Source organism: Ctenopharyngodon idella, chromosome 21 (genome assembly GCF_019924925.1).
Source record: "Ctenopharyngodon idella isolate HZGC_01 chromosome 21, HZGC01, whole genome shotgun sequence".
Taxonomy (NCBI): Eukaryota; Metazoa; Chordata; class Actinopteri; order Cypriniformes; family Xenocyprididae; genus Ctenopharyngodon; species Ctenopharyngodon idella.
In genome coordinates, this window is record NC_067240.1 from 19813971 (window position 1) to 19840959 (window position 26989).

Consider the following 26989-nt stretch of genomic DNA (forward strand, 5'->3'; position numbering starts at 1 on the left):
CTATCAGAGCAACCTGGGCTCTTATAACACCTGAGCAGTGCCACAGACTGATCGACTCCATGCCACACCACATTGCTGCAGTAATTCAGGCAAAAGGAGCCCCAACTAAGTATTGAGTGCTGTACATGCTCATACTTTTCATGTTCATACTTTTCAGTTGGCCAAGATTTCTAAAAATCCTTTCTTTGTATTGGTCTTAAGTAATATTCTAATTTTCTGAGATACTGAATTTGGGATTTTCCTTAGTTGTCAGTTATAATCATGAAAATTAAAAGAAATAAACATTTGAAATATATCAGTCTGTGTGTAATGAATGAATATAATATACAAGTTTCACTTTTTGAATGGAATTAGTGAAATAAATCAACTTTTTGATGATATTCTAATTATATGACCAGCACCTGTGTGTGTGTGTGTGTATATATATATATATATTATAATGTTTGACTTTTTTTAAATATGTATCAGAATTTGAAGTGTGATTGTGAAGTGAAATGTTATCTAGTGCAGGTAAGGAAGGAGAAGAGAGCAATAATGAGCTGGCGTTCTGACGTAGAACCCGGAAGCACTGCACTGTGTTTACTACATCAACTGCATAAGAGACCGACATGGAAAAGAAGAAATTGTTGAATAAAGTTATTTTTGTTTTGTTTTTACTCACAAAAAGTATTGTCGTCACTTCATGACATTAAGGTTGAACCACTGTAGTCACATGGACTATATTAACAAGGTATTTAGTACCTTTCTGGACCTTGAAATTGGTAGTTAAATTGCTGCCTATGGAGGAGTCAGAAAGCTCTCGGATTTCAAAAATATCTTAATTTGTTCCGAAGATGAACGAAGGTCTTACGGGTGTGGAACGACATGAGGGTGAGTAATTAATGACAGAATGTTTGGGTGAACGAACCCGAAAAATTCTAGGGCTTTGAATGCCCTTTTATACCGTCATATGGATATAATTTTATGGCACCGAAAATTTTGATCTACATTCTCAAAAGAAGCCTCTTTCCATACGGATATGCAGACTTACAGCTGATCCTTGTCCCATGAAACATTGGTGTGTCACTGGTTGGTTTGATATTTATAACAAACATAAACTACAGCTGCATCTCAATCTGTCAGCAGCAGGGCATCTGTGAGCATGGCTTGCATCCACATCACACACTCATCAAAGCAGAGTGCATATTGGCCAGAGCTGTACACTCCATCATTCTGACACTGCCAATGAGCCGCTACATTAACCACAGACTGTTCATTTACATTTGGAAGGCTGAACACTCTTAGGATGGCCACAGTATATATGACCTGTGTGATTTGTTTAAGTACATAAACATGCAATATAGATGCATGTAGGCTACTGTGCTAGAAGACATCCATCATTTTAATGAAGTCTCAACTGTCTCTACTTTTTGGAGTATTAAGCCATACAGAAAAGTGTGTGTGTGTGTGTGTATATATATATATATATATATATATATATAAATATATACACACACACATATATATGGTGCCCTCCATAAGTATTGGGACAGTAAAGACAAAATTGCTCTGTTAGCTGTAGTGTCAAGACATCTATGATTAAAAGATTAATATGAGGCAGAAGTACAGAATGTCACATTTTATTATTGGCTGTTTCAACATAATGTAAGACCCAAAATTTCTTTACCATGATAATCTTGACTGAGTTGGCAGTACTAGTGTATAGGGTCATTGTCCTGTTGCCATATGAAACAATTTCCAGTGAGTCCGGTGGCATTTTCTTGAACACTGGTAGGCAAGATTCTTTTCTACACTTCTGAATTCATTCTTCTGCTGCCATCATTGAATAAGTCATCAATAAAGATGAGTGAGCCTGTTCCAGAGGCAGACATGCATACCCATGACATGACACTACCTCCTCCATGCTTTCCAGATGAGGTTGTATATCTTGGATAATTTGCAGTTTCTTTTTTTCTCCACACTTTTTGCTTTTCCCACTTTGATAAAGGTTAATCTTTGTCTCATCTGTCCATAAAGGCTCATCTCTGTGTGTTTTTGCAATTTGGTAGAACTGATCAGATGTTTGATCTTGCTGTGTAGCCTCTGTAATTCTGTTGGTGAAGTCTCCTGCGAACAGCAGATTGTGAGACCATCGCCCCAGCTTTCTGCAGGTTGCTGGTGATTTTACTGGCAGTTATTTTAGAGTTTTTTTCACAGCCCTTGTCATTTGTCTTTTATCAACTGCTGTTGGTTTTCTCAGCTGACCTGCTCGTTGTCAGTTGCTGAAGCTTGCCAGTGGTATCAGTCTTTTTCAGGACATACCAAACTGGACATTCCAAGTCAGTCCCCAGATTTAAATCCTATTGAACATGTTTTTCACCAGCTGAAGAAGAGGAGACTAAAGACAGAAACTCTCCAGAACAGGCAACCGTTGAAAATGGCTGCATTAAAGGCCTGGAAAAGCATTTCAAAGTGTGAAACCAAGAGTCTGGTGATGTCTATAGGTCACAGACTCACTCCTGTGATTGCTTGCAAGGGATTTACAATTAAATATTAGCGTTTTTTTTTTTTTTTTTTTTTTTTACTTTATGCTCACATTAGGCAGAGGGATGAAACTCTAAAAGTGCTGTACTTCTTAGTTGGTAAAACATTTTGTGTTGAAACAGCCAATAATAAAATGTGCAATTCTGTACTTCTGCCTCAATCTTTTAATCGTATTTATAATGTCTTGACACCACAATTTTGTCTTTACTGTCCCAATAGTTATGGAGGGCATTGTGTGTGTGTATATATATATATATATATATATATATATATATATATATATATATATATATATATATATATATATATATATATATATATATACACACATCGTGGTGTACATCATTGTTGCAAGATCACTGGGGAAAAAATAGGGGGGAAAAAGAAAAAAAAACTAAAAAAGCAGTAAAGAGAGCAAGAGTTAGACTTAAGTAAATATCTTGAATAAATAAGCAAAATAAATCATAAACATGCAAAAAGTCATAATTAACTGAGGCATAAATGGGGTTGTACAGACAGCACTATTCTATCTATCTATCTATCTATCTATCTATCTATCTGTCTGTCTGTCTGTCTGTCTATATATCAGAAATAACTTATACGAAATAACTAGTGGGAAAGAGGTTTTTTTCTTTTCTTTTTTTTTTTTTTTTTTTTGAGAACCAAGCACATTTTTACAAACAAGAGTACATATAACCGAGCATGTGAAGGGTATACGTAAAATATGCCGGTCAATGGGACTTTTATTATATATACTATTACTTCCGCTTGTAGAAGTTGAACTTTCAACCCGGCAGCGATTTTTCTTTCCTTTCCTGTTTCGGCCTCGATTAGAGACACACATAGGTAAGATAACACAGTTTCAATCCGTTCAAATCCTACCTTTATAAAAAGTGTGAAATATAAAATCGAACTTCTGTAATGTTCCCTAACACTTCATGCACCAGTAGAACGTGATATTACTCCCACAAATGGTGATAAATGTAGTATTTTAACCGGATTACCAGTGTTGCTTTAGCGGGGTCCTGCACCATCTTGCTCTGTCTAGCGCAGCTCCATGAGCCACTATAGTTGTCTATATTCGGAGGAGATATACTCCGCTGCTCTACAGTTTGTGTGGGGAATGTGCTTAGTTTCTCGTCCAAATCAATAAACGACTTCGTTTAAAATGTCTTAAACGTTATGAACGTGTTATTGATAATGTAGGTTTGTTAGCAGACCTTTGGCGTCTAAAGCCATGTTGTGGATGAATCCTTTGGCCTTTTTGGATGTTTTTCCTTAGTATTTCGTGATAATGGTTAGTCTGCAGTTAACGTTGAATTAAGTCTGTAGTTTATAATGCTATGACTAACTAGTTTAAACGCGCAGTCGCACACTTTGCAAATGCATTATTAGAGCATGTCAAGATCATTTGTTTAACTTAAATTGTAGACCTCAGGATCTAAATTATCATGAGACCCAGGATGTTTTTCATATTAATTTGGCCTGACTGTTGAATGTTTAATTTTTTTCAGCAATGGCACCTCGCAAGGGTAAGGAAAAGAAGGAAGAGCAGGTCATCAGTCTGGGACCTCAGGTTGCCGAAGGCGAGAATGTGTTTGGAGTCTGCCACATCTTTGCATCCTTCAACGACACCTTTGTGCATGTCACTGATCTCTCCGGCAAGTACGTAACCCAAGAATGTGGAATAGAATCTGTATGTTTCATAAAAAGCACAAATACCAGCAAAACAATTGGAGTGATGTTTGTATTTGCACACAGTGAAGTGTGCTTTGAAAACTGTTGATATCAGTTATTTTGACCATTGACTGTTTTATCTTGGCCACCCTGTCATTCCAAACCTGTATGACTTTCACCTCAAATATATATTTATTTTTATAATAAGTAAATGTAGACTGGGACTGTCAAGCTCCAAAATAAAGCAAAGTAGTTCGTACTTGTTTTATAAGCCCTGCGATTTAGCTTTGTGTGATGAACAAACCAAAATGTAATTCGTTATAGAGTGCAACTGTGCCTGTCCACTTTTTCAGCTGGTCTTCGTTCTAGAAAAAAAATCTTCCATTCACTTCACTTCTCTCAGAGGGAGTTTAAAAAGTCTTTAAAGTGTTATAAGCCATGAACAAAGCGAGCGACATTGCAAACTTTAATTTGAAGCAAAAAAATGTATTCGAAAATCAGGATGAAAATACAAAGGGACAAGACTGTGTACTTAAAGGGTTAGTTCACCTAAAAATGAAAATAATGTAATTTATTTCTCACCCCCATGCCGTTCCACACCCGTAAGACCTTTGTTAATCTTCAGAACGCAAATTAAGATATTTTTTTGAAATCTGATGGCTCAGTGAGGCCTGTATAGCTAGCAATGACACTTTCTCTCTCAAGATCCATAAATGTACTAAAAACATATTTAAATCAGTTCATGTGAGTACAGTGTTTCGATATTAATATTATAAAGCGACGAGAATATTTTTTCGTGCACCAAAAAAACAAAATAACGACTTGTATAGTGATGGCCGATTTCAAAACACTGCTTCATGAAGCTTTGGAGCGTTATGAGTCTTTTGTGTTGAATCAGCGGTTCAGAGCGCCAAAGTCACGTGATTTCAGCAGTTTAGCAGTTTGACATGCGATCCGAATCATGATTCGACACAAAAGATTCATAACGCTCCGAAGCTTACTGAAGCAGTGTTTTGAAATCAGCCATCACTACATAAGTCGTTATTTTGTTTTTTTTTAGCGCACTAAAAATATTCTCGTCGCTTTATAATACTAATATTGAACCACTGTACTCACATGAACTGATTTAAGTATGTTTTTAGTACATTAATGGATCTTGAGAGAGGAAATGTCATTGCTGGCTATGCAGGCCTCACGGAGCCATCGGATTTCAACAAAAAAATCTTAATTTGCGTTCCGAAGATTAATGAAGGTCTTACGGGTGTGGAATGGGTGAGTAATAAATGACATTTTCATTTTTGGGTGAACTAACCTTTTAACTTCTTTAGTGAGGGAAAGAACTACAATCCCATAAAGCATTGCAAACAGCACAATTGAATTAAACTAAGTAATAAAAAACTAATTTAAAAATGCAGATTTTTATTTTTATTTATATATATATATATATATATATATATATATATATATATATATATATATATATATATATATATATATATATACATACACACAATTTATGTGTGTGTGTGTAAATGAAGACTTCAGATGCAAAAGCCTCTAAGTCTGACGTTTTTCTTTAAAATTAACGTTTTTATTAGCCTCCTATAATTGGGCTTAGGCTGGAATTTGGCGGGTTTGTAGTGAAAGAATTTGATGAAAGTATACTATGTGCGGAGAGCATTCACTCAATATCGTTCTCATTTTTGACCGAGGTGGCTTTTTTTTTTTCATCCCACATGGAAAGCAACGTAATTAGTCATTCAGGGTCCAGAAAAGTAGTAAAACCATCATTAAAATAGTCAATGCGACTACAATGGTTCAACCTTAATATTATGAAGCGACGAGAAAAACAAAACAAACATAACGACTTTATTTAACAGTCATTCTGCTATGCTATTTACATTGCAGCTCTTCCAGGTTCTATGTCAGAACGGCGGCTCATTATTGGTCAGCTCCTTCGTCAGCATCACACACGCGTCGTGCTGATCACGTGAATACTGAGCCGGCATTCTGACGTAGAACCTGGAAGTGCTGCAACGTGAAAGGTATTTGAGTATTTTGTTGTATAAATATCTGAACATGCAGTGTATCAAAAGAAAGAACAGAGCCTCTGTTTTTAAAACAAACAAAAAAAAGGTTTATTCAAGCTTACTGCATCAACACTTGAATGTGGGTACAATTTAAAAAGCAACAATTTGAACAAAAAGCTTTTAAACAAATTGCGTTTTTGTCAAGACTACAACATGCATAAGCAATGCTTATAAAGCTTGTTTCTGCTTTTTTTTTTTTTTTTTTTTGTCTGTTTTTATCTAGAGATTCTCTATTTCAAAAGATGCTAAAGAGCGCCCTCTACTGCATAACAGTGAAAACATGGATTGCTGGAAAATTCTGTCAGTGGCAGGGAGGCATTGTTATAAATGATGGAAAATTGTCAATGGTGGAGAAAGTTAAAGGGTTATAAGTTATCATTAAAAAAAAAAAAAATCAATTTCCCTATGGAGAAAATGTATGGAATGATTTTTACTTAAGGAAACAACTGTTGCACACTATTTACTAACAATTTTGCCTTTTCCTTTAGTTCTCAAATTAAACATGGCCATTAGTTGCATTACATAAGGTTTTATATCAATGGCTTGTGGATATGAGACGTGCATGATCCATTGACGTTTAATGTAATTTCAACATTTTCTTAAAGCTGTCCTTCGATGACTTAAATTTTGGGCTTCATCTCATAGAGACCTATGATATGGTTTCTGATGAAGTGGTACATACCATGCAACATGTACAGGCATTTTTTTTTCTCCATTTCATTGTAAATAGTGCCCAGGATTTTCTTAGAAGGAAAAAGTCATAAGTTGAGGTTGTCTTTTTGTTTTTGGGTGAACAGAATCTTTTCAGGTGAATTTTGTCATTGTATCCTGGTGATCATCTTCTGAATGAGTTTTCCTCCCTTTTGATCTTCAGAGAAACAATCTGCCGTGTTACTGGTGGGATGAAGGTGAAGGCCGACAGAGACGAGTCCTCCCCTTATGCTGCTATGTTGGCGGCTCAGGATGTGGCTCAGAGGTGCAAGGAGCTGGGAATTACCGCCCTGCACATCAAGCTGAGGGCCACTGGTGGAAACAGGTAAGACCCTGAATGAACAGAACATTTACAGACAGGGACTGACGAGAAATGTCATGTTGCTGACACTGGGTTTGGGTTTATGGGAAGGAAGAACTTGTGCTTGCATCATGATTTATTTGTTCCTTTTTTCCCTCCCTTAAGAACCAAGACACCAGGACCAGGGGCACAGTCTGCCCTCAGGGCTCTGGCTCGTTCTGGCATGAAGATCGGCCGTATCGGTACGTGAAATCTGACAGTGTCATCTAATGAAGCCTGATCTCTGTTCAGTGGGTTATGAATAGTTTTCCATGAGGAAGTCTAATTCACTTTCGTTTTCTTTTTCAGAGGACGTCACCCCCATTCCATCAGACAGCACCCGCAGAAAGGGAGGTCGTCGTGGACGTCGTCTGTAAACTATTGGATTTTTTTCAGAATAAAAAGTCAAACAATACTTTTGCCTCCTGTCTTCACTGCAGCGGCACAAGTTGATGTTTTTATGATTGCAGTGACTAAGGTGTTTAGTTTCCTTTAAGCTCATTATACACGTCTAACCGGTTTAATGTATAATGCTTTGGTGTGTTTGAAACCAAATGAATGAATGTTTGGGGAATACCAAAAAGCATCCCTAGTCAAATGATGCCAGAACAATTAATTTCCTCATTGCTGAAAGTTTTTCAGCCTGCACAGAGACTGAAGTTGTGGCTCCAACTGCAAAATGTTGTGTAACAATTTGAAAGAACTTGTTTTTCTTAAACTCAAATTTGAGACATGCTTAAAAGTAAAATCACAGCAAAGTATGACCATGCAGACTATGCATAAAACATGTATTGTGTAGAGACTGGTTACTTTTGTTTTTATGGTTCTGTAAACTACTCTCCATATATTTGTTAGTACTTAATTAGCTGTCGCTAATGGCAATTGTTTTTATGCTTTAATTGAGTCATTCTAAATGTGCTTGGGTACATCTGTACAATGTTGGGGGACAAACAGTGTTGGGTGTAATTAATTACCAAGTAATATAATTACTGCATTTATGTTTCTCTTGGAAAAACTCTTAATTTTAATGTAATTTTATGTTTGTAACCCTTTACAATAAGGTTCATTAGTTAACATGAACTAATAATGAACTGCACTTATGTAAGCAATAAGGTACGAGAGGCTGTGCTGTATTGTGAATAAGTCACGGCTGAAGGGCGTGTTTAGGCACGACGCGAGTTACAAATATTAAAGCCAAAAATATGTATCAATGTAACTTTCATGAAGTAAACTTTCACTAAAGCCTTCTTTCTGCCGGAAAAATAGTCCCTGACCGTGAACGGCAACAGAAGTTACATTATTACGCCATTAGATGGTGGCAAAGACTGTCTTTGAGTGTCACTCAGTAGCAAAGACTTACATTGAAAAGACTGAATTGTTGTGAACACAAGACACAACTGAAAAATGCTTTGACTAGTGCTGTCAGTCACGGGAAAACCCCTTAACTGTTAAAAGGACAGGATAATACATTGGACATTTAAACAGATTTTTTATTATGAGCATGGGACTGACCTGAAGGAAAATGCTAAATCTGAATGCAGGTAATAAACTCGCTCACTCGATCTCTTTCTCACAATCTTCTACGTAATACAGTAAGCTTTAATGAACAATGTCAATTGAGAACATACAGTTTACGTTGCTAAGAGTTAAGGGTGTTGTGTAGTGATACATAGAACTGTTGGGTGAAGCGGTCATAGCTGTGTTTTATCGTGAATATAAAACAGCTATTGACCAATCAGAATCAAGGACAGGAACGAACTGTTTTATAAACAGCATTTATTAATCTTTGTTAATGTTAATTTCAATATTTACTAATACATTATTAAAATCTTGTTAACATTAGTTAATGAACTGTGAACTAACATGAACAAATAATGAACAACTGTGTTTTCATTAACTACTGTTAGCGAAGATTAGTAAACACAGTAACAAATGTATTGCTCATGGTTAGTTCATGTTAGTTAATACATTAATGTTTAACTAATGAACCTTATTGTAAAGTGTTACCGTTACGTCTATTGTAATTGCATTAAATACTGTATATTATAGAATAATTCTATATGAAACAATATTGAATTTAACATCAAAATTCTACATCTAATGTTAAAATGTATTTAATGTAACCACCACCCTTTGGTCACTTCAAGAATAATTTATGGAATTATAAATTGTTTATTTGAAAGAATTAAAAGAGCAGTTTCAAGTCTATCCTTGTATTGTTCAACTGGTGGAGGCTGATATGGGATTTAGAAAGTAATAATCCAATACTTTTTAGAGTGTAATTAGTACAGTAATCTAATTACATTGTTTCCCACGGGTCCTTGAAATTCTTGAAAGTTTGTGAATCTGGAAAAAAAATAATAATTTCAAGGCCCTGGAAAGATTTTGAAAATAAACATACATAGGGTCCTTGAAAGTGCTTGAATTTATTTTGTGCAAGAAGTTTTCTGGGAAAAAATTCCATATTATTCCCTCCGGTCTGCTAATGTGTTATTTCGCCAACACTTCGTGGCCTATGCATACTAGCTTGCTTAATTTATGTTAGTTACATTAAAGGGATAGCTCACCCAAAAATGAAAATTATGATTTACTCACCCTCAAGCCATCCTAGGTGTATATGACTATCTTCTTTCAGACAAACACAATCAGAGATATATTTAAAAAAATATCCTTAGTCCTCCTAGGTTTATAATGGTTGTAAATGGCAGCCCAAATTTTGAAGACAAAAAATGCATCCATCCATAAAAAAATTAATCCATACGACTCCAGGGGGTTAATAAAAGCCTTCTGAATCGATGCGTTTGTTTAAGACAAATATCCTTATTAAAACTTTATAAAGTAGAATAACGAGCTTCCGGCGGGACAGCCATACGCATTCGACTTACATCCAAAAAGTGAACTTCAAAATTTGGGCTGCCATTCACAACCATTATAAACCTTGGAGGACTAAGATATTTTTAAATATATCTCTGATTGTGTTCTTCTGAAAAAAGAAAGTCATATACACCTAGGATGGCTTGAGGGTGAGTAAATCATGGGATAATTTTCAATTTTGGGTGAACTAACCCTTTAAGTGTTTCCTGCGTGAGGTACTTTGTGTTGTACGTTGCCATGACGTTCACGCACATACAAAACTACTGTACTACAATGGTACCTCAACGTTTCACAGATGTAAACCCATTAAGCAAGAATAACTTAAAAGCATATTCATATATCTTAAAACTTCTGGTTACATGAGCCTAAGCTCTTTTCAGTAAAATCCATGCAAAAGTTAATATCAGATCATTTTAGAATACAGTATGTACCGAATATTCTTCAGTTTTATGCAAAACAGAAATACTACAAATAGAATATCAGATCTCTGGCATATGGCCAAAAATAAAGTTGCAGTTTTGTTTGACACATGAAAATTGTAACAATGTATCTTACAAGGCAACACGATGTAACCTTGCTCTCACTTGAAATGTGTCCCCACATTAAGTCTTGAATTTGAGGGTATTGGACCTGGAAAGTCCTTGAAAGGTCCTTGAATTTGAAGTTAACCAAGGTGTGGGAACCCTGGGTAATTAGTAGCTAGTAATTACTTTTTTAGAATAACTTACATAACGCTGCGGACAATCAAGATGAGTGAAAGTGAAAGTTGCACTGTAATGTGTGTTTTTAATCCTTTAAAATAGTAGAAAAAGAATTATAAATCTGGTTTAATTATGATCCATATCAGACATTAACAAAAGATAAGCACTGTCATTGTTTATGGCTTTATTGCACATTGATATTTGGAAAGTATGTTACAAAAATGGTACATCTGTACAAAGTTGGGGAACAAGAAGTGTTGGGTATAATTAATTACTAAGTAATTTAATTACTTTTTCCCTTGAAAAAGTAAAGTAAGGGATTACTCTTAAGTTTTCTGTAGCAGTTACTTCTGATGTAATTGCATTAAATACTGCATAGACTATAGAACAATTCTATATAAAACAATAGTGGATTTAACATCAAAATTTTATATCTAATGTTAAAATGTTTTAATGTAACCTCACTTTACACACTTTGGTCAGTTCAAGAATAGTTTATGCATTTATATATTGTTTATTTGAAAGAATTAAAAGTGCAGTTTCAAGTCTATCCTTGTATTGTTCAACTCGTTGAAGTTGATAAGGCCCATATCATATGGGATTTAGAAAGTAATAAGTACAATACTTTTTAGAGAGTAATTAATTAGTACAGTAATCTAATTACACTGTTAAAGATGTAATTAGTAGCTAGTTATTACTTTTTAGAGTAACTTATCCAACACTGGGAACAATCAAGATGAGTGAAAGTGAAAGTTACACTTTAATGTGTATTTTTAATCCTTTAAAATAGAAAAAGAATTATAAATCTGGTTTAATTACGTATAAGTATCCGTATCAGACATAAGATAAGTACTGTCATTGTTTATGGCTTCATTGCACACTGATATTTGGAAAGTATGTTACAAAAAATGGATTTGTTTTGTTTTGTTGTTGTTTTTTTAATGGTGCAAGGGGTGCCATGAGAGCAATCTCAAAAAACCGATTGCGCTTTGAAAATTACTGACAGAAATTTCCTTAAAATGTTGAAAGTCGCACTTCATAATTCTCAAACTGAATGCTTAAGACTAGTATGTGAGACATGCGGAACAGTACATTCAAGTTGACTTTTGTCTGACAACCGATGATGCAGCCCGTCTTATCCAATGAAATAATAACTTCAGTCTGTTCTAGACACTTTCATCCGAGTGCCACTGCTGGACTCTCAGTTCTCACATTTTCATAATAGAGAGCTGGTACAAAAATCCCTTAAGCAAATTGACAACATTTTGGAAAGTTTCTGACTATTGATAAGAAATGTCGACCGACGGAAACGATGGACCACTTATCAGAGCTCCAAGTGAGCAATCTTCCATCAATATGGGACCTCAGGGACGGTGAGGAAAACTTTTTGTTCATATTTTCTTTTATAAACAAATCTTGTTTTTCTCAGTTATATATGTTAAATGTAGCTAAACTAAATTTGCTAAGTGACTGAATTTATCTCGAGTGCAAAGAGCTTTTTTTAGTGATTTATTTAATAAATTAGCAGAAAAATAGTGTTAGACAGCTTAAAAGCATCAAACATTGCTAAAAATTTACAGTCCTCACTAGCAGTGCTTCTTTAAAAAAGTGTTATTATATGTTCTGTAAGAAATATAGACGTTTTTGTATCATCGCAATGTTTTTGTTTCTGCGTATCACGAATCATTGCTCACATTGCATATTCATAGTTCAATACAACTTTAATGACCAAGCCCTCATATTGTTTTTTTTTTTTTTTTTTTTTTTTTTTTTTTAATAAAAATCTTTAATGTAAACCAAAGTTCATCAAACTTCTCTTCACTTGACACGGAACAAAGGATGTCTTAAAATAAAATCTCGAAGACGTCTATTTGATGTGTGTTTAAATCTGGAAGAAGTACTTTGCTCATCTGAAATACGTCTGTAGGACGTTTCCTGTCAGATGTCAAAGCCTAGGTGTTCAGAAAATGTCTTTAAGATGTTTATGATTTGGAATGTATGTAAAACTGACATCTTAAAGACGTCTGTCAGATGTTTGTAATCAGCAGATGCTTTCAAGATGAAGTGCTTGAATGCACTGGTCTATGTTTCCTAACAGATCTAACAATCAGGCCCTGAAGGTGGCAGGAGTGACTCTGCTGGCTGGAATACTGATCGCAGGTCAGGCCTTCACCGCCTACATGGCATACAGCCAAAAGGATCAGCTCAACACCATAGAGAGACGCAATGACCGCCTGCATGAGCTCAGCCGCAAGTTTGGTCAGAGAGCTGCATCATTTTCCATCTTTTTATTTTATGGGCTTTTCATCATACTACTATTTAAATCACCCTTAACCCATTACCATAAATGTCCTCAATTGGAAACATGATAATTCTGACTTTCTTCCCTTTTTTGTGCAGCCATGCGTTCCAGCGCCCCCATGAAAATGCATCTTCCTATGAGCTCCCTTGCTCTGACGCTTGAGGAAGAGCCCAAAGAGAAGAAGGTAAAACTCACTTCCTCTCGTGTTGTAATGAGTCAGGCGGCCGCATGGTGTCGGAATTGAGTCAGAAAGTTGAAGCTGCGTTTCTCAGATGGTTTTGCTGAAATTATGAATAAACACTGTCGGTCAAAAGTTTAAAATAATTAATTAATCATTTTTAATGTTTTTGAAAAAGTCTCTTATTCTCACCAATACTGCATTTATTTGATCAAAAATACAGTAAAACTGTAATATAGTGAAATATTATTACAATTTAATTTTTTATTTTAATATAGGCCTATGTTAAAATGTAATTTATTCCTGTGATGCAAAGCTGAATTTTCAGCATCATTACTCCAGTCTTCAGTGTCACATGATCCTTCAGAAATCATTCTAATATGCTGATTTGCTGCTCAGTTATTATCAATTTTTATTGTTACTCAATTATTAATAATAGTTATCAATGTTCAAAATCATTTTTGCTGTTTATTTATTTATTTATTTATTTTGGAAACTGTGATACACTGTCATTCAAAATTTTGGGGTAGCCTAAGCAATATAAAATTAATTAAGAATAAAAATGTAAAAAAAAGAGAAGAAATTAATACTTTTATTCAACAACAACACATTGAATTGAGCAAGAGACAGAAAAGACATTATATATATTACAAAAGATTTTTATTTCAAATAAACTCTATTGTTTTTTTAATTTCTTTTCATCAAATAATCCTGAAAAAAGAGGAACCATTATCAATAACCAAAAAGAACCATTATTAATAACTGAGCACCAATAATAATTGACAATAAATAAGCAGCAAATCAGCATATTAGAATGATTGAAGGATCATGTGACACTGAAGACTGGAGTAATGATTCATTTTAATTTTATTCATATTAAAATTATTTATTATTAAATTGAAAAGTTCTTCCAAATTTCACATGACTGTTTTTACTGTATTTTTGATCAAATAAATAAATGCAGCTTTGGAAAGAATCTGAGACTTTTAAAAAAAAAACATTTTAAAATCTTAATTATCCTTTTGACCGGTAGTGTAAAAACAGGAAATGATAAATTAAAATATAAAATCATAAATAAAAACATACAATATATAAATACAGTTCTCTCATGCCTGTCATCATGCTCTATTTTTCAGGATTCCCCTTCCTCATCTCCCAAACCAGGTATGAAGATCTTGTCATTGTCAAACACCAAATGTAGTTCTCAGCAATTGTATGTCTTTGCTCTAACACAGATGTATTTTCTGTTGATTTCTGTCCCACAGAGCCCAGTGTTCTCACCCAGTGCCAGAAGGAGGCTGCAGGGGAGGCCAAGAGCCTCCTGCCATCCTTCCGCCCTAGGTGTGATGAGAATGGAAACTACCTGGCCCAGCAGTGCTGGGATAAGACTGACTATTGCTGGTGTGTGGACAAGAACGGCGTCGAGATTCCAGATTCTCTGAAAGAAGGTCCTGCTCAGTGTTGGGCCCTCAATTCCGGTATGAGCTGAGTATTTGTGTTCTACTGCTTATATACTGTGGCAGAGATGAGCTACTTATTTTAATGATAATAAAAAAAAAAAGTAATATTTAGGAATTATTTTTGTCATTTTCCAATTACAGCAAGGTTAGCATGCTCCTAAATGACAGCTGACTTGCATATTGTTTAGCATGCACGCTTATTTACTGAGTGGTGTCATATGATATGTAACTCCAATAAAAAGCATGCATCCCTGTTCTTTATTTTAGCTGAGAAAATGGTGAATGAGCCTCTGGTGGGGACAGATAACCAGTGAAGAGGAGCAGTGAAGATTTCATAAATATCATATTCTGGTGTCTTTGTCTTTAACTTTAACAGCTGAACTTTCACATTTACTTTAGATTCATAGCTTGGTTTGAGGTAGCCAGATATTTTGCTGTAACGATAGTGAAAATCTAAAATAAAATGTATTGTGTTTCATATTGTACTGGTAATAATTACAGACTTTAGTAGATCAACTGCAGCAAACCTTTTATAAAAAACTTTCACTTTAATAATTGTACTTTTTTGTTATTTTTTTTTTTTTAACTAACCTTTTATTGAACATTTGTAGACTGGATGATGAGAGATAACTAATATTAGAAGGAGAGCTGAAAATGGATGATGGATAGCTAACAAAGATGGACAATAAAATTAATTACTAACCATTTGTGTGTTCTGTTTTTTTTTTTTAGACAATTTCTTGTACTTTCAGGTTGTATGGTAAAGGCTATGATGTGAATTTCCATGACCCAAAGATGTTTTGCAAATGCTATAGTGCACACACACACACACACACACACACACAGAGAGAGAGTTCTTTCAGCTTATGAGGGATGCACATGTGATTTCATCATATGTTTGAATTCTGAATACAAATTTTATGTTGCGGGTCAAATTGATCCTACTAGATTCAATACAGTTCATGAAAAATCACACTATGAAAAATAAAAATTAGGTCAAAACAGTAAACCTTTAATATTAATACTTCTCACACATTACTAAAAATAACAATGAGAAAAAATATTTTTACAATTGTGTTTAACTATTTTTCTTACCACCCTAGTGAAAAATATACTAAAATGTATTTGAAATACATTTATTTTATGCTAAGTATACTACAAATATATTTACATATTTATGTACTTAATATAAATACCCTGCAATTGTACTTTTGGTATACTAAACTGGTATAAGTACAAAATTGGAATTAATTTTGTACTTAATGCTGTTTAATTGTGCAGAAGTAGTGTTGAGGTCCAACTAAAGATATACATAAATATATTTGATTGTGCTAAAGTGGAACTATTGCAAGTATACTTTAAATATCTTGCAGTTAAAGACTGATATTATACAAAGTTCATAGAATCCTTATTGACATTAAAACACACTTTAGGTTTAATATTAAGAAATGTGCATTGTGCAAAAGTAGTACTCCAAATAAAGTTTAATTATAATTTTTATATCAGTCTCAAGCGATGTCAGTAAATATGTTGATATATTTTAACCAAGTATGAAATAAATGTAATTTAAATATATTACTTTTTAAGGCATTTGTTTATGTATATATATACACTATACTGTGCAAAAGTCTTAGGCACGTTAGTATTTTCACCCCCCCTAAAAAATAGTTTTAAGCCAGTTATTTATATTTATATATTGAAGAAACCTTCCTGCAAAGATATCTGAAAAACTATGTGCAAGTGTACCATGTGAGCACAGTGGTTCTACTTTAATATTATAAACCAAAGAGAATACTTTTTGCGTGCCAAAAAACCCCCAAAATAACGACTTTTCAACAATATCTAGTGATGGCTGATTTCAAAAAACACTGCTTCAAATCTTTTGTTTCGAATCAGTGGTTCGGATCACCAAAGTCACATGATTTCAGCAGTTTGATACATGCTCCGAACCACTGATTCGAAACAAAAGATTCATAAAGCTTAGAAGCTTCATGAAGTAGTGTTTTGAAATCGGTCATCACTAGATACTGTTGAAAAGTTGTTATTTTGTTTTTTTGGCGCACAAAAAGTATTCTTTTCGCTTCATAATATTAAGGTTGAACCACTGTACTTACATGAACACAAAACTCCATTTTGTGTCGTGGGTAAATTAAAAGGTAATTGGATTGTATATCGTGGCCCAAAATTCCAAAACATGTTTAAAGATTTAGCTCTTTGTTCGCCCTTTTTCTGGAAGGAAATAACACGTTTAGCATACATTTTACTATAGATTGCAATTTGAGATTTTATTCATTAAAACAGAATCTCTCCAAAAAATATATCACATTATGGCAATAAACCCAAAGCCAAAACAAAAGAACATTAAGCAAAGAAAATAAATCCCATTATTGAAAACTATAATTTTGAAATAATTCTTTACATAGAAACATGATGCATTACATTTTAAAACCATACAAATGAATTCAATACTCCATCTGAAAACCAAATGCATGTAGATTAGTTTTCCTTCTCTAATTGGACTACTTCCTGTTTTCTATTTCACTTCCAATGGCTGACTTCCATTATTTATTACAAGCAGAAGTGGTAGAGTTGCGATTGGTAAAGTGCAACATATTTATCCAACATATATTTATCCAACAATTATATAAAATACTTAAGCTACTCAAGTCCAGCAACCTCTGACATTTGACAGGTAGGAATTGTTCAATGGCAGACATTATTTACAGAGTGTGTTGTGTTTGATTGCTCACCTGTTTTTGTGCAAACTTCTATTAAAAAAAGATTAGTGGAAAAAATATTTATGTAACAGACAGAACATACATGCATTAACACCGAAACTATATGAAAGACTGATAAAGTTTTGGCCATTTGCACCATCATGAGGAATTTTGGTATATATAAAATCAAAACACTGTAACAGCACAGCCCACACCAACTTTAAATAGAAAACAACCTAAACTGCTAACATGAGAAGCTCAATTATTTTATATACCAAAGTGTCATTTAAATACATCCAGTTTTTCTATGTGGTCTGATGAGTGGCACCTTCAGTTGAGGAGGTACATGTTGAAGTTCTTGAATGAGGCACCATTTTTCTGAGATTGTTTGATATGGCTCCCTCTATCTCTTCTTGAATGAGCTGAAGTAGTTTTTAATGGTCTGCTCAATGTTAGGCACTTGATAGCTCTGAGCAGCATAGATGCCTGTGCAGGTCCCTACAAGAACTCCCAGGATCGCAGAGGAGCGGAGCTTTGCCACCACATACCCAGCCAAAAAACCTTTGAGGAAGGGAGAACTGAGCACACTTCCACCCTAAATTGAGGAAGAGGGCAAGAGACCGTGAGTGAGAGAGAAAACAAAGAACTTCATTAAGCCAAATGACCATACAGACCCTTTTCACATTTACGAGTTTAATTTACATTTACTACTGCATTTCCACAACTTTCCAAAAGAGGGAATATAGAAAGTACAGCAGCTATATAGAATGCAACAGTCGGGTTCCATAAGTATAAAATGCCATTCATTTTCTCCATAAGGGAATTGATTTTATTTTTTAGCAATAACTCTATAAACCTTTAAAGACGGACTAACTGTAAAGGACGAGGTTGTTAATCAATGGTTTATGCTTTTAGTGAAGCCATCAGTCGCATTATTTTTTAAATAATCATGTTTAAAGGGATAGTTCACCCAAAAATGAAAATTCTGCCATCATTTACTCACTCTTAAGTTGTTCCAAACCTGTATGAATTTTTTTCATCTGCTCAACATAAAAGAAGATATTTTGAAGAATGTTGGTAACCAAAAATTTGATGGACCCCATAGTAACTTTTCCCCCATACTATGGAAGTCAACAAATGTTTGGTTACCAACATTCTTCAAAATATCTTCTTTTGGGTTCAGCAGAAGAAAGACATTCATACAGGTTTGGAACAACTTGAGGGTGAGTAAATGATGACAGAATTTTCATTTTTGGGTGAACTATCCCTTTAACAGCAGAATTCTAGGTGAAAAACCACATTACCCAGAATTCTGCAAAGAAATCTCCAATCAGGGAATCGAAACAAGCAAATCATGCCAAAACATCTGTTTATGCCTGCCCACTCCCATGAAGCAAATTATGTAATAGAATCAATCTCCTTATGCTATCAAATTACTTTAATATTTGTACATATATGCACATTTTGCAAAAAACTTAAAATACATTGTATATATATATATACACACACACATACACACACACACACACACACACTATATGGATATACATACTATATATATATGGGTCAATGACGTGACGGGTCATTTTTTTTGTCCAAAGGCCTTAATAATAATAATAATAATAATAATAAAAAACAAAGATATGACATCCAAAGTATGTAAGGCAGTACAACTAGATCTATTTTATTGAGTCCAAAAAGTTAATTATATTTTGCTGCATATAAAGGTATTTTAAACATTTTGAAATGTCAAAACATTTTGAAGTGTCAAAAGGTCATTCGGTTTAACCATCCAAAGGCCAATACAGCCACTTCATTTGTGATTAAAATATATTAAAATGTAATAAATGTATATATTTTTTTTATTCTTGCATGATTTTATAACATCATATATCAACATAGTGCAAAATGGTATTAAAATTATGTGTAGAAGTCACTGCTTTGTTATGAGAAAGAATGTCTGGAGTAACCAATATAAAGGGACCATTTTGGATCAAGTCATGCGGGCAATATCATGTGATAGGATGTACAACTCAGACACCTAACTAAGCCTAACTCAGACACCTGCAAAGGACCACATGGTTGTGAAGCAAAGTAATTAACTCTATTTTAACTAGATGAAAAATTCATGTTTTCACTTGCTCATACGCATGTCCTGAAACATCAGGTCATTCAGTACAACCGCTATAAAACATGGAAAATGTTGTAATATTTTAAAAACTTGTACTAAATATAAAATGTTTGATTGTCCTTTTGCTAACTAGCTAGATATCAGCCTGTTAGCATTTTTTGAAAATATCATCATTTGGTATAACCAAAAGTGTCATTTGATAAAACCGAAATTTTGGTTAAACCGGATGACTTATTTTGGTGACAAATTTTGTCAAATTCTGTTATAGTTTAGAAAATAAATATTAATAAGAAAAATACTTCTGGAACCAAAGATGCTGAAAAAGTGGGCAGACACTGTTACACTCTATTCGAAACACCTTCACAGTAGTTTTTTTTACTAGTTTTTTTTTCTAATTCAATGCCAGGGTAAGTTATGTAGAGAATTGTAAATTTACATTATTATTTTATTAAATACAACCATGCTAGATTTATATTGTTTATTGTTGCGATAATGCGTCATCACAGTCTGTGAAAAGGGTCCCGAGTTTGACAAAAGTATAAAGTCCTGCCTGTGGAATTCCAACCCCAACTTCATCCTCCATCCGACGCTGAATGTCTTCGAGCTGGTCTTTAAGCAGGGACAGATCTTTCAGCTGCCGGAATGGATCCTGTTCAAGAAACATAAATACTGAGAAATTTACAACACACAAACCCAATCATAATTGTGGTTGATGGGACTGTCAGCAGTATGAGTCATCGCGGGTGTGCCAGCAGAAAAGGGATTGTAATTCGGCGCCATCTATCATACACGTTTTATAAAAAAAAAAAAAAAAAAAAACAAGACATTTAGGAATACGGATAAAGTACAGGTTATATCATAACGGACAGATACGTGACAGGGAAAACACATGTAACAGAGTGACCAACTCAAAAACTGTACGGAACTGCATATTTTGTTTTCTTTCCGTTGTCTCGCGGCTACTAAATGCCATGACATAGTAGCTAAACAGTAATCGAGAACAGCATCAAATATACAGAACTTAAAGTAACTCATGAAACGTCTAATTAAGTTCGCTAGCCCACCAACCTTATCCGCCATGACTGCTTGCGTGAGATCAGAGATTCTGAGCTCGATTGAGCAACCTGAAATCTGCTATAGATAAATCGCGCTCTATGTTTGATTACATTTGTCTGCCCCATTCTTCTTCTTTTGAGGTTTTAACGGCAGGTTGACAAACAACGAAATGGTGCATTACCGCCACCGACTGGTGTGTTGTGTCGATCAGAATGTCAGAAAAATAAAACTATAACGCTCATTTTTGTAGAATATCTACTAGTTTAAACTGCATTTTTATCTTTGCAAAATTTTGTATCAGAATACTTTCTGACAGTGGACCATAACATGTCACCGTTTCATTTTGCCCGCAATATTTACACTTTCCTGTATTATGTTTCCCCATTTTATAAAGTGTACTGTTTAGTATTGTGTGTTCAAATCTTAATCTTGATATTATTATCTCATCTCTCCTGTTTCTTCCTGCACATTTTGAACTTTGTAAAACACTGTCCTTTCCTCTCTTCTCTCTTTCCTTCTCTTCTTCTCTCTCATATCTCTCTAGATATGTGGAGCCTGGCGCATCACTGGTCTCAGCCTTCATCATTGCTGTCATGGCTGCCACCCTAAAGTCTCCAGCTGTCATGGCTGCCGGGCTAACAATATATCAAGGCACACCTGGGGACAATCAAAACTAATAAATGGGGAACTAATCAAAAAAAAAAAAGGACTACAAAGGACTACAAAACCTAACACAGAAACTGAACATAGGAACAAAAGGAATATAGTTATACTTCAAAATAAGAGTCCAACACAAGACGAGGAACACAGGCCGGGATCATGACAATAATATAATATAATATAATAATTCTAAAAACAATCTCATAGTTTATTATAAGAGGAAATTTTAACTTTAAGATAAAAGTGCACTTTTTTTCTTCTTGGAAGGTCAAGGTCAGATGTTTTTATTTTTTCATTTATTTTTTTTTTAATCCGTTGGCTTTTTAAAAGTCATTAATGTCTGACATTTGGCATTGTGAAAATGAAGTAGACCTACACTTTAGCATACGTTTAGCCTATTTATTACATAAATAATATAGGCCTATTTTAAAATATGCCTACTTATGTGCGACCTGAATGTAATGTTTCCAGACATTTACAGTAATAGTATGTTATTCACAATTAAGTTAAAATGTATTTTAGTTTTCAATTATATTAAATCTATATTATATTAATTCATTACAGGCATTTAGTGTAAAATAAAATAGGCCTATACTTAAATTTAATTTCTGCTGAAACTATGTCATTATTTAAATGATTTAAATACAAATTTGTAATGAAGTTGCAATTTAGTACATTAAAAGTATAATAACTTTAAATATATTATCAAATAGCACTTATAATCAAATACTTTAGGCTCCGCGTGGTTTAGAATGTCAACAGACTCAACGCATCAAAACAAGTGTACTTTAAAGCATGACAAAAGATTAGGCCTATTAAAACATAATAATTAAAAATGTTCTTTAAAGTAAAACTTTTTATTTGACATTATTACAAAGTGTAATTTTTTTAGAATGCTTAAGTGTGTTAAAAAACAATCATGAAAGTGAGTACTTTTATTTCATTAATATTAGATTGTCTGCAGTAGGCCTACAGTTTTTAAAAATAAATATAGCTTTAAGATTTAAAGTACACTACAAGTGCACACTCAACACAGTTAAGCGCACTTCATATTCACAAGAGAACTGAGACTGAAACTGTTTTATGCTTTATTTTCAGAATGTGGCATATTTCAACAACGATGTAACCTATTTCATAGCCTGCATCAACTGCGGCTTAGACATAGGCCTACAATATATATAAAATATAATTATGATATTTTTTTATCGTTACAGCAGCTTTTTACACTGATAAATGCGCGAGCCCATCTCCATTTTTGACTCTGCAGAAGCAGACAGACGCTCGCGACAGAGAAGTCGTTGCCACGGCAACCAGAGGGATGATGCAAACGGAGGCTGGACGATGACGGACTTCGCTTGAATTCATGACGGGAGGAATTAAGGTGGACCAACACAACGCAAACCGCTAACCTTTACAACCCCACAGCTCTTTATTGACCACAAACATTTCCTAAAGAATATTTCATGTGCGACTGTATGAGTCAAATGTTTATATTATCGTATTTAGGCTACATAATACACGCCTCGGTATTTAGTAACATTAGCTTGCTAATCTCAGTAAAAACACATCTTAAGATGTTTCCCAGAAACGTTTTATGAAGTCTAATGAAGCTGTTATATTACAAATTAATAAATAGCCTAATTCCTCACATAACATAAACTCTAATAGCATATTTTGATCCATATTATATTGTAACAATACAATAAAGGGCTTTTAAATGTACAGAAAGTTACCCAGTGTCAAAAATGATAATTTGTTTTCACATTACAGATGGTGATTCTCTGCCTCATTGTGTGGAACAGATTGGAGACACTAATTCTTCTCAGGAACACACGTCACAGTTTGTGCCCTGTTTGATTAATGAAAATACTAAAATCCTTTTTGCTGTATATATTGCTGCATGTATTTTCTCCATCTAAAATATTTACACCTGCAATATTGTATAGGAAGCGGACGGCTGTGTTTGCTCCAGCAGTTTGCTTTCATCAGCTGTGTGTTCAGCCATCCTTAAGGCGCCACCATGAGCTTAGGGGGGCAAAGAGTGCCAGGGAGAGAGGGGTGGGGGGCGAAGGAGGGGGAATAGCTGCAGGCATTACTGAATTACAGAATCCACAGAGAGACACACGCACACTGACAGAGAGAGAGAGAGAGAGAGAGAGAGAGAAGCGATCTCACAAACAGCATCACTCTCAGCTTGACGGAACGACAGTGAAAAGAGTAGGAAAGAAAACAGGAGAGCAAGATCTCACAAGCATTTGGCAGAAAGACAAAGATGAGGTTGATTAGACAGCAGTGAAATTACCTGAGGAGAAAATAAAAGAGTGGATAGACGGAGAGAGGAAAAGAGGAGTGTGGGTTTTAATCCTTTTGGCATGTGAGTGTATCCCAGAGAGCGGTGGTCACCCTGTGTGTGAGTGTGTGCTGCAGAGTTTGTTGGTGGTGTTGGGACGCTTTGAACTGGAATGTATCTGAACTAACCTCAGGGGGCTTTCGGGAAGACACCATGCTGGGCAAGGATTACATGCTCGCCATCATCATCGTCAACTACGATGGTAGGTACACCGATGCATCTGCACTTTCCCCTCCTCTTTGTTCTTTTTCGCCTCTCTACTTAGTGCACTCTCTACTACTTAGGTATCGAAGTGAGCGGAAGAGTTGTTGTTCACACGCTCAATCATGGACTTTAACTACAGGTGCTGTGTCATACTAGACCCACTCGACTGTTTAAAGACCCTGTTTTTGAGACATTTAGTGAGAAGGACTTGATTTTTACATCGATTGATTTTCACACTCGAGACCAACACAATCTAAAAAAGTTGAAATTGATAGGTTTGCCTCTTGATATGAGCCAGGCGTACAAGCGTTCATGGACAATGTCACCTGTGCGGTTTTGTTGGGATTATGCATCTGTTGGAGGATTAGATTGTGGATAATTTGCCCACACAACATGAAGCATCAGATAGACCAGTAAACTCCTCCCCTTCATGAGTTTATGTGGTAGAGCTTGATATTCTTTGCGGTGCAATCAGTTTATAATGATTTACATAAAGAGCTCCAACCAAAAATACATAATGTTTATTAATAATGGTTGCAGCCACCTGAGATGTAGTGTCAAAGGTGATACATTTAGTGCTGAAACTATAATCAAAACAACTTACCTAGAGCTGTGATGCTGAGAGTTGCTTCCCAAAATGTTTAAATTAAACTTCCCAGATGATGAAGTGATAGTGGGCTGATATCTTGAGTTTTGTTTTCAGAAGATAATATTAATGGGATCTTAGATGGTTGTTGACCAGTAAACCATCATGTTACATGATATATTTTTCATATTCTGCTCACAGAATAGGGGATTTGAACGGAAAGTTGAACATGTCTTGTGGTGTGATTGTCAGTTATATTGATAAAAATATTATTGACATGTCAATATAAAAATTATGTTAACACTTTAACTCGTAAGACCTTCGTTCATCTTCGGAACACAAATTAAGATATTTTTGATGAAATCCAAGAGGTTTTTTATCCCACCTAGAAAGCAACGTATTTACCATCATTCAAGGTCCAGAAAAGTAGTAAAGACATCATTAAAATAGTCAACATTACTACAAGTGGTTTGATGAGAATACTTTATGTGCGCAAAAACAAAACAAAAATAATGACTTTATTCAACAATTTAATCTCTCCCCTGTCATTCTCCTGCGCTGTTTACGTTCAGCGCTTCCAGGTACTACGTCAGAACGTTGTGCTCAGTATTGGCCGACGCTGTTCACGTGATGCTGATGCAATAGCCAGCCAATACTGAGCCGACGTTTTTACATAGAACCTGGAAGCGCTGAACTTAAACAGCACAGGAGAATGACAGGGGAGAGATGAATTTCTTGAATAAAGTCGTTATTTTTGTTTTGTTTTTGCACACAAAAAGTATTCTCGTCACTTCATAACATTAAGGTTGAACCACATGGACTATTTTAATGTTGTCTTCACTACTTTTCTGGACCTTAAATGACAGTAATTACGCTGCTTTCTATGGGGGATAAAAAAAACTTCATGGATTTCATCAAAAATATCTTAATTTGTGTTCCGAAGATGAACGAAAGTCTTACAGGTTTTAAACGACATGAGGGTGAGTACTTAATGACAGAATTTTTGGATGAACTAACCCTTTAAAAGTGAGAATTGTTCCCCATACTAAAGTGTTACCAAAATTATCTATTCAGAGACTATACATGGAATATTTGTCAAAAAAAAAAAAAAAAAAAAAAAATAAAGTCACACCACAGGAGCATTTAAAATGAACTACTGAAGGAAAAAAAGTTTATTAAAATGGTGGGCCTGAAATATACACCTAAAATATTAAAAGACCCAAAATATACACTTTGTCTTATACATTTATATACATTTTAACCTAAAACCTTGATGTTTATAATAAAAAGGACACATTATGTATCAAGTACCCAGTATCTGTACAAAGGCAGAAACTGTCCTCGCCGCATCCTCCCTACGTCATCACTCTTAAAATAACTTCTGTTAAAGACACAGAGAGGAGGTGTGTGTGAGAAAGAAGGTGTTTGTCTGTTGTCTCTGTATGAGAGATAGTGAATGATGGAATAGCTTCTCCAAAAGCAAAGGCATGGACACTAAGGCATTTAGACACAATGATGAATGGTGCTGAGTGAATGCTGATGGCAGGAGCTCCTATAGATGTACAGGAATCGATTGCATTTGAGTCAAATTTTCCTTGCTTAATGAATTTTGTTGTACTTTCAGTTACTGAAATACTGCCTGCCTCCATGTGAGGATGTCTTCATGCTGTGTCTTGCTTCTTGATTTATTGAAGGCCCAAGGATTAAGTCCCAGATGGATTTTTAGATCCACCTCTAGTCTTAATCTTCCCGCTCTGACCTCACACGGACATAACTGAATTGGGATTATCTGACCACTGACATAACGCCATTGGGATTATTATTATTTTTTTCCCTAGATCTAGCTACAATTATCTCTTTCTGCTTTTCACATTCTCCCTTTTGTCCTGACAGATTTCAAACCTGGACATATTTTAGCTTTGTCCTTTTCTCTGCTTTTCGCAATATTCACCTTTTTTTCCAATAGTAGGGCTGCATGATATTGGAAAAAACTGACATTGCGCTATTTTGTTTTTCTGCGATATATATACAGTATATTGCGATATGAAAAAAAATCACCAGATGACTTGAATAGCTTTTTTTTGGAAAGAATTAATCATTCTAGAATGATTGGAGTGATGCTGTGGGTGAGTGAAACCGCATAGAAAGATAATAAACAAATTACAGTGAGTCTAACAGTATTCAGGGACAGAAATTAAATAATCAAATGTAAAATAACACTGATAGTGTTTTGTTGTTTGATTAACATTCATGACACAGACAGCAGTAGGAGTATTAGGCTGCTGTCACTTTAAGACCAAATGCACAGATTCTGTTTTCTGTCTCAATTGTTTACTTTCACCTAAGCCATAAGCAACTGTTTTTAGGAGGATACTTGCCGAGACTGGTATTTTTGCGTGTATGTGTCCGTTTAAGCACAAATAGATGCG

General features: G+C 34.7%; 4 protein-coding genes across 4 annotated transcripts in view; 3 read left to right on the forward strand and 1 right to left on the reverse strand.

Moving 5' to 3' along the window:
• The first annotated feature begins 3211 nt into the window (after nt 1–3211).
• On the forward strand, nt 3212–7756 carry rps14 (ribosomal protein S14). The gene is made up of 5 exons (XM_051878316.1): nt 3212–3369; nt 4038–4188; nt 7165–7326; nt 7468–7544; nt 7651–7756. Exons 1-5 carry the CDS (start codon nt 3258–3260, stop codon nt 7716–7718), a joined length of 570 nt encoding a protein of 189 aa, XP_051734276.1. The 5' UTR covers nt 3212–3257; the 3' UTR covers nt 7719–7756.
• A 4296-nt stretch (nt 7757–12052) lies between these two features.
• On the forward strand, nt 12053–15561 carry cd74b (CD74 molecule, major histocompatibility complex, class II invariant chain b). The gene is made up of 6 exons (XM_051878287.1): nt 12053–12289; nt 13015–13175; nt 13317–13402; nt 14533–14560; nt 14662–14874; nt 15124–15561. Exons 1-6 carry the CDS (start codon nt 12210–12212, stop codon nt 15168–15170), a joined length of 615 nt encoding a protein of 204 aa, XP_051734247.1. The 5' UTR covers nt 12053–12209; the 3' UTR covers nt 15171–15561.
• A 1553-nt stretch (nt 15562–17114) lies between these two features.
• On the reverse strand, nt 17115–20918 carry LOC127504087 (SLC35A4 upstream open reading frame protein). Its single transcript, XM_051878497.1, has 3 exons — nt 20773–20918; nt 20255–20353; nt 17115–18168 (listed from the first exon to the last, which is right to left on the reverse strand). Exons 1-3 carry the CDS (start codon nt 20782–20784, stop codon nt 17977–17979), a joined length of 303 nt encoding a protein of 100 aa, XP_051734457.1. The 5' UTR covers nt 20785–20918; the 3' UTR covers nt 17115–17976.
• Nucleotides 20919–23482: 2564 nt separating this feature from the next.
• The window catches only part of apbb3 (amyloid beta (A4) precursor protein-binding, family B, member 3), a 32012-nt gene continuing 28505 nt past the window's right edge, over nt 23483–26989 (forward strand). Inside the window, exon 1 of the mRNA XM_051878582.1 lies at nt 23483–23972. Within this exon, the coding sequence (XP_051734542.1) occupies nt 23924–23972 (49 nt within the window). The 5' untranslated portion in view covers nt 23483–23923. The remainder of the gene's footprint in view (nt 23973–26989) is intronic.

Coding starts and splice junctions, on each gene's coding strand:
- cd74b (XM_051878287.1), top strand. CDS start 12,210: ATGTCGACCGACGGAAACGATGGACCACTTATCAGAGCTCCAAGTGAG. Junction 12,290..13,014: donor AATATGGGACCTCAGGGACG/GTGAGGAAAACT, acceptor GTTTCCTAACAG/ATCTAACAATCAGGCCCTGA. Junction 13,403..14,532: donor AAGAGCCCAAAGAGAAGAAG/GTAAAACTCACT, acceptor TCTATTTTTCAG/GATTCCCCTTCCTCATCTCC.
- LOC127504087 (XM_051878497.1), bottom strand. Junction 18,169..20,254: donor TTGGGGTTGGAATTCCACAG/GCAGGACTTTAT, acceptor TCCTCAATTTAG/GGTGGAAGTGTGCTCAGTTC.
- rps14 (XM_051878316.1), top strand. CDS start 3,258: ATGGGACTTTTATTATATATACTATTACTTCCGCTTGTAGAAGTTGAA. Junction 4,189..7,164: donor GTCACTGATCTCTCCGGCAA/GTACGTAACCCA, acceptor TTTGATCTTCAG/AGAAACAATCTGCCGTGTTA. Junction 7,545..7,650: donor CATGAAGATCGGCCGTATCG/GTACGTGAAATC, acceptor TTTCTTTTTCAG/AGGACGTCACCCCCATTCCA.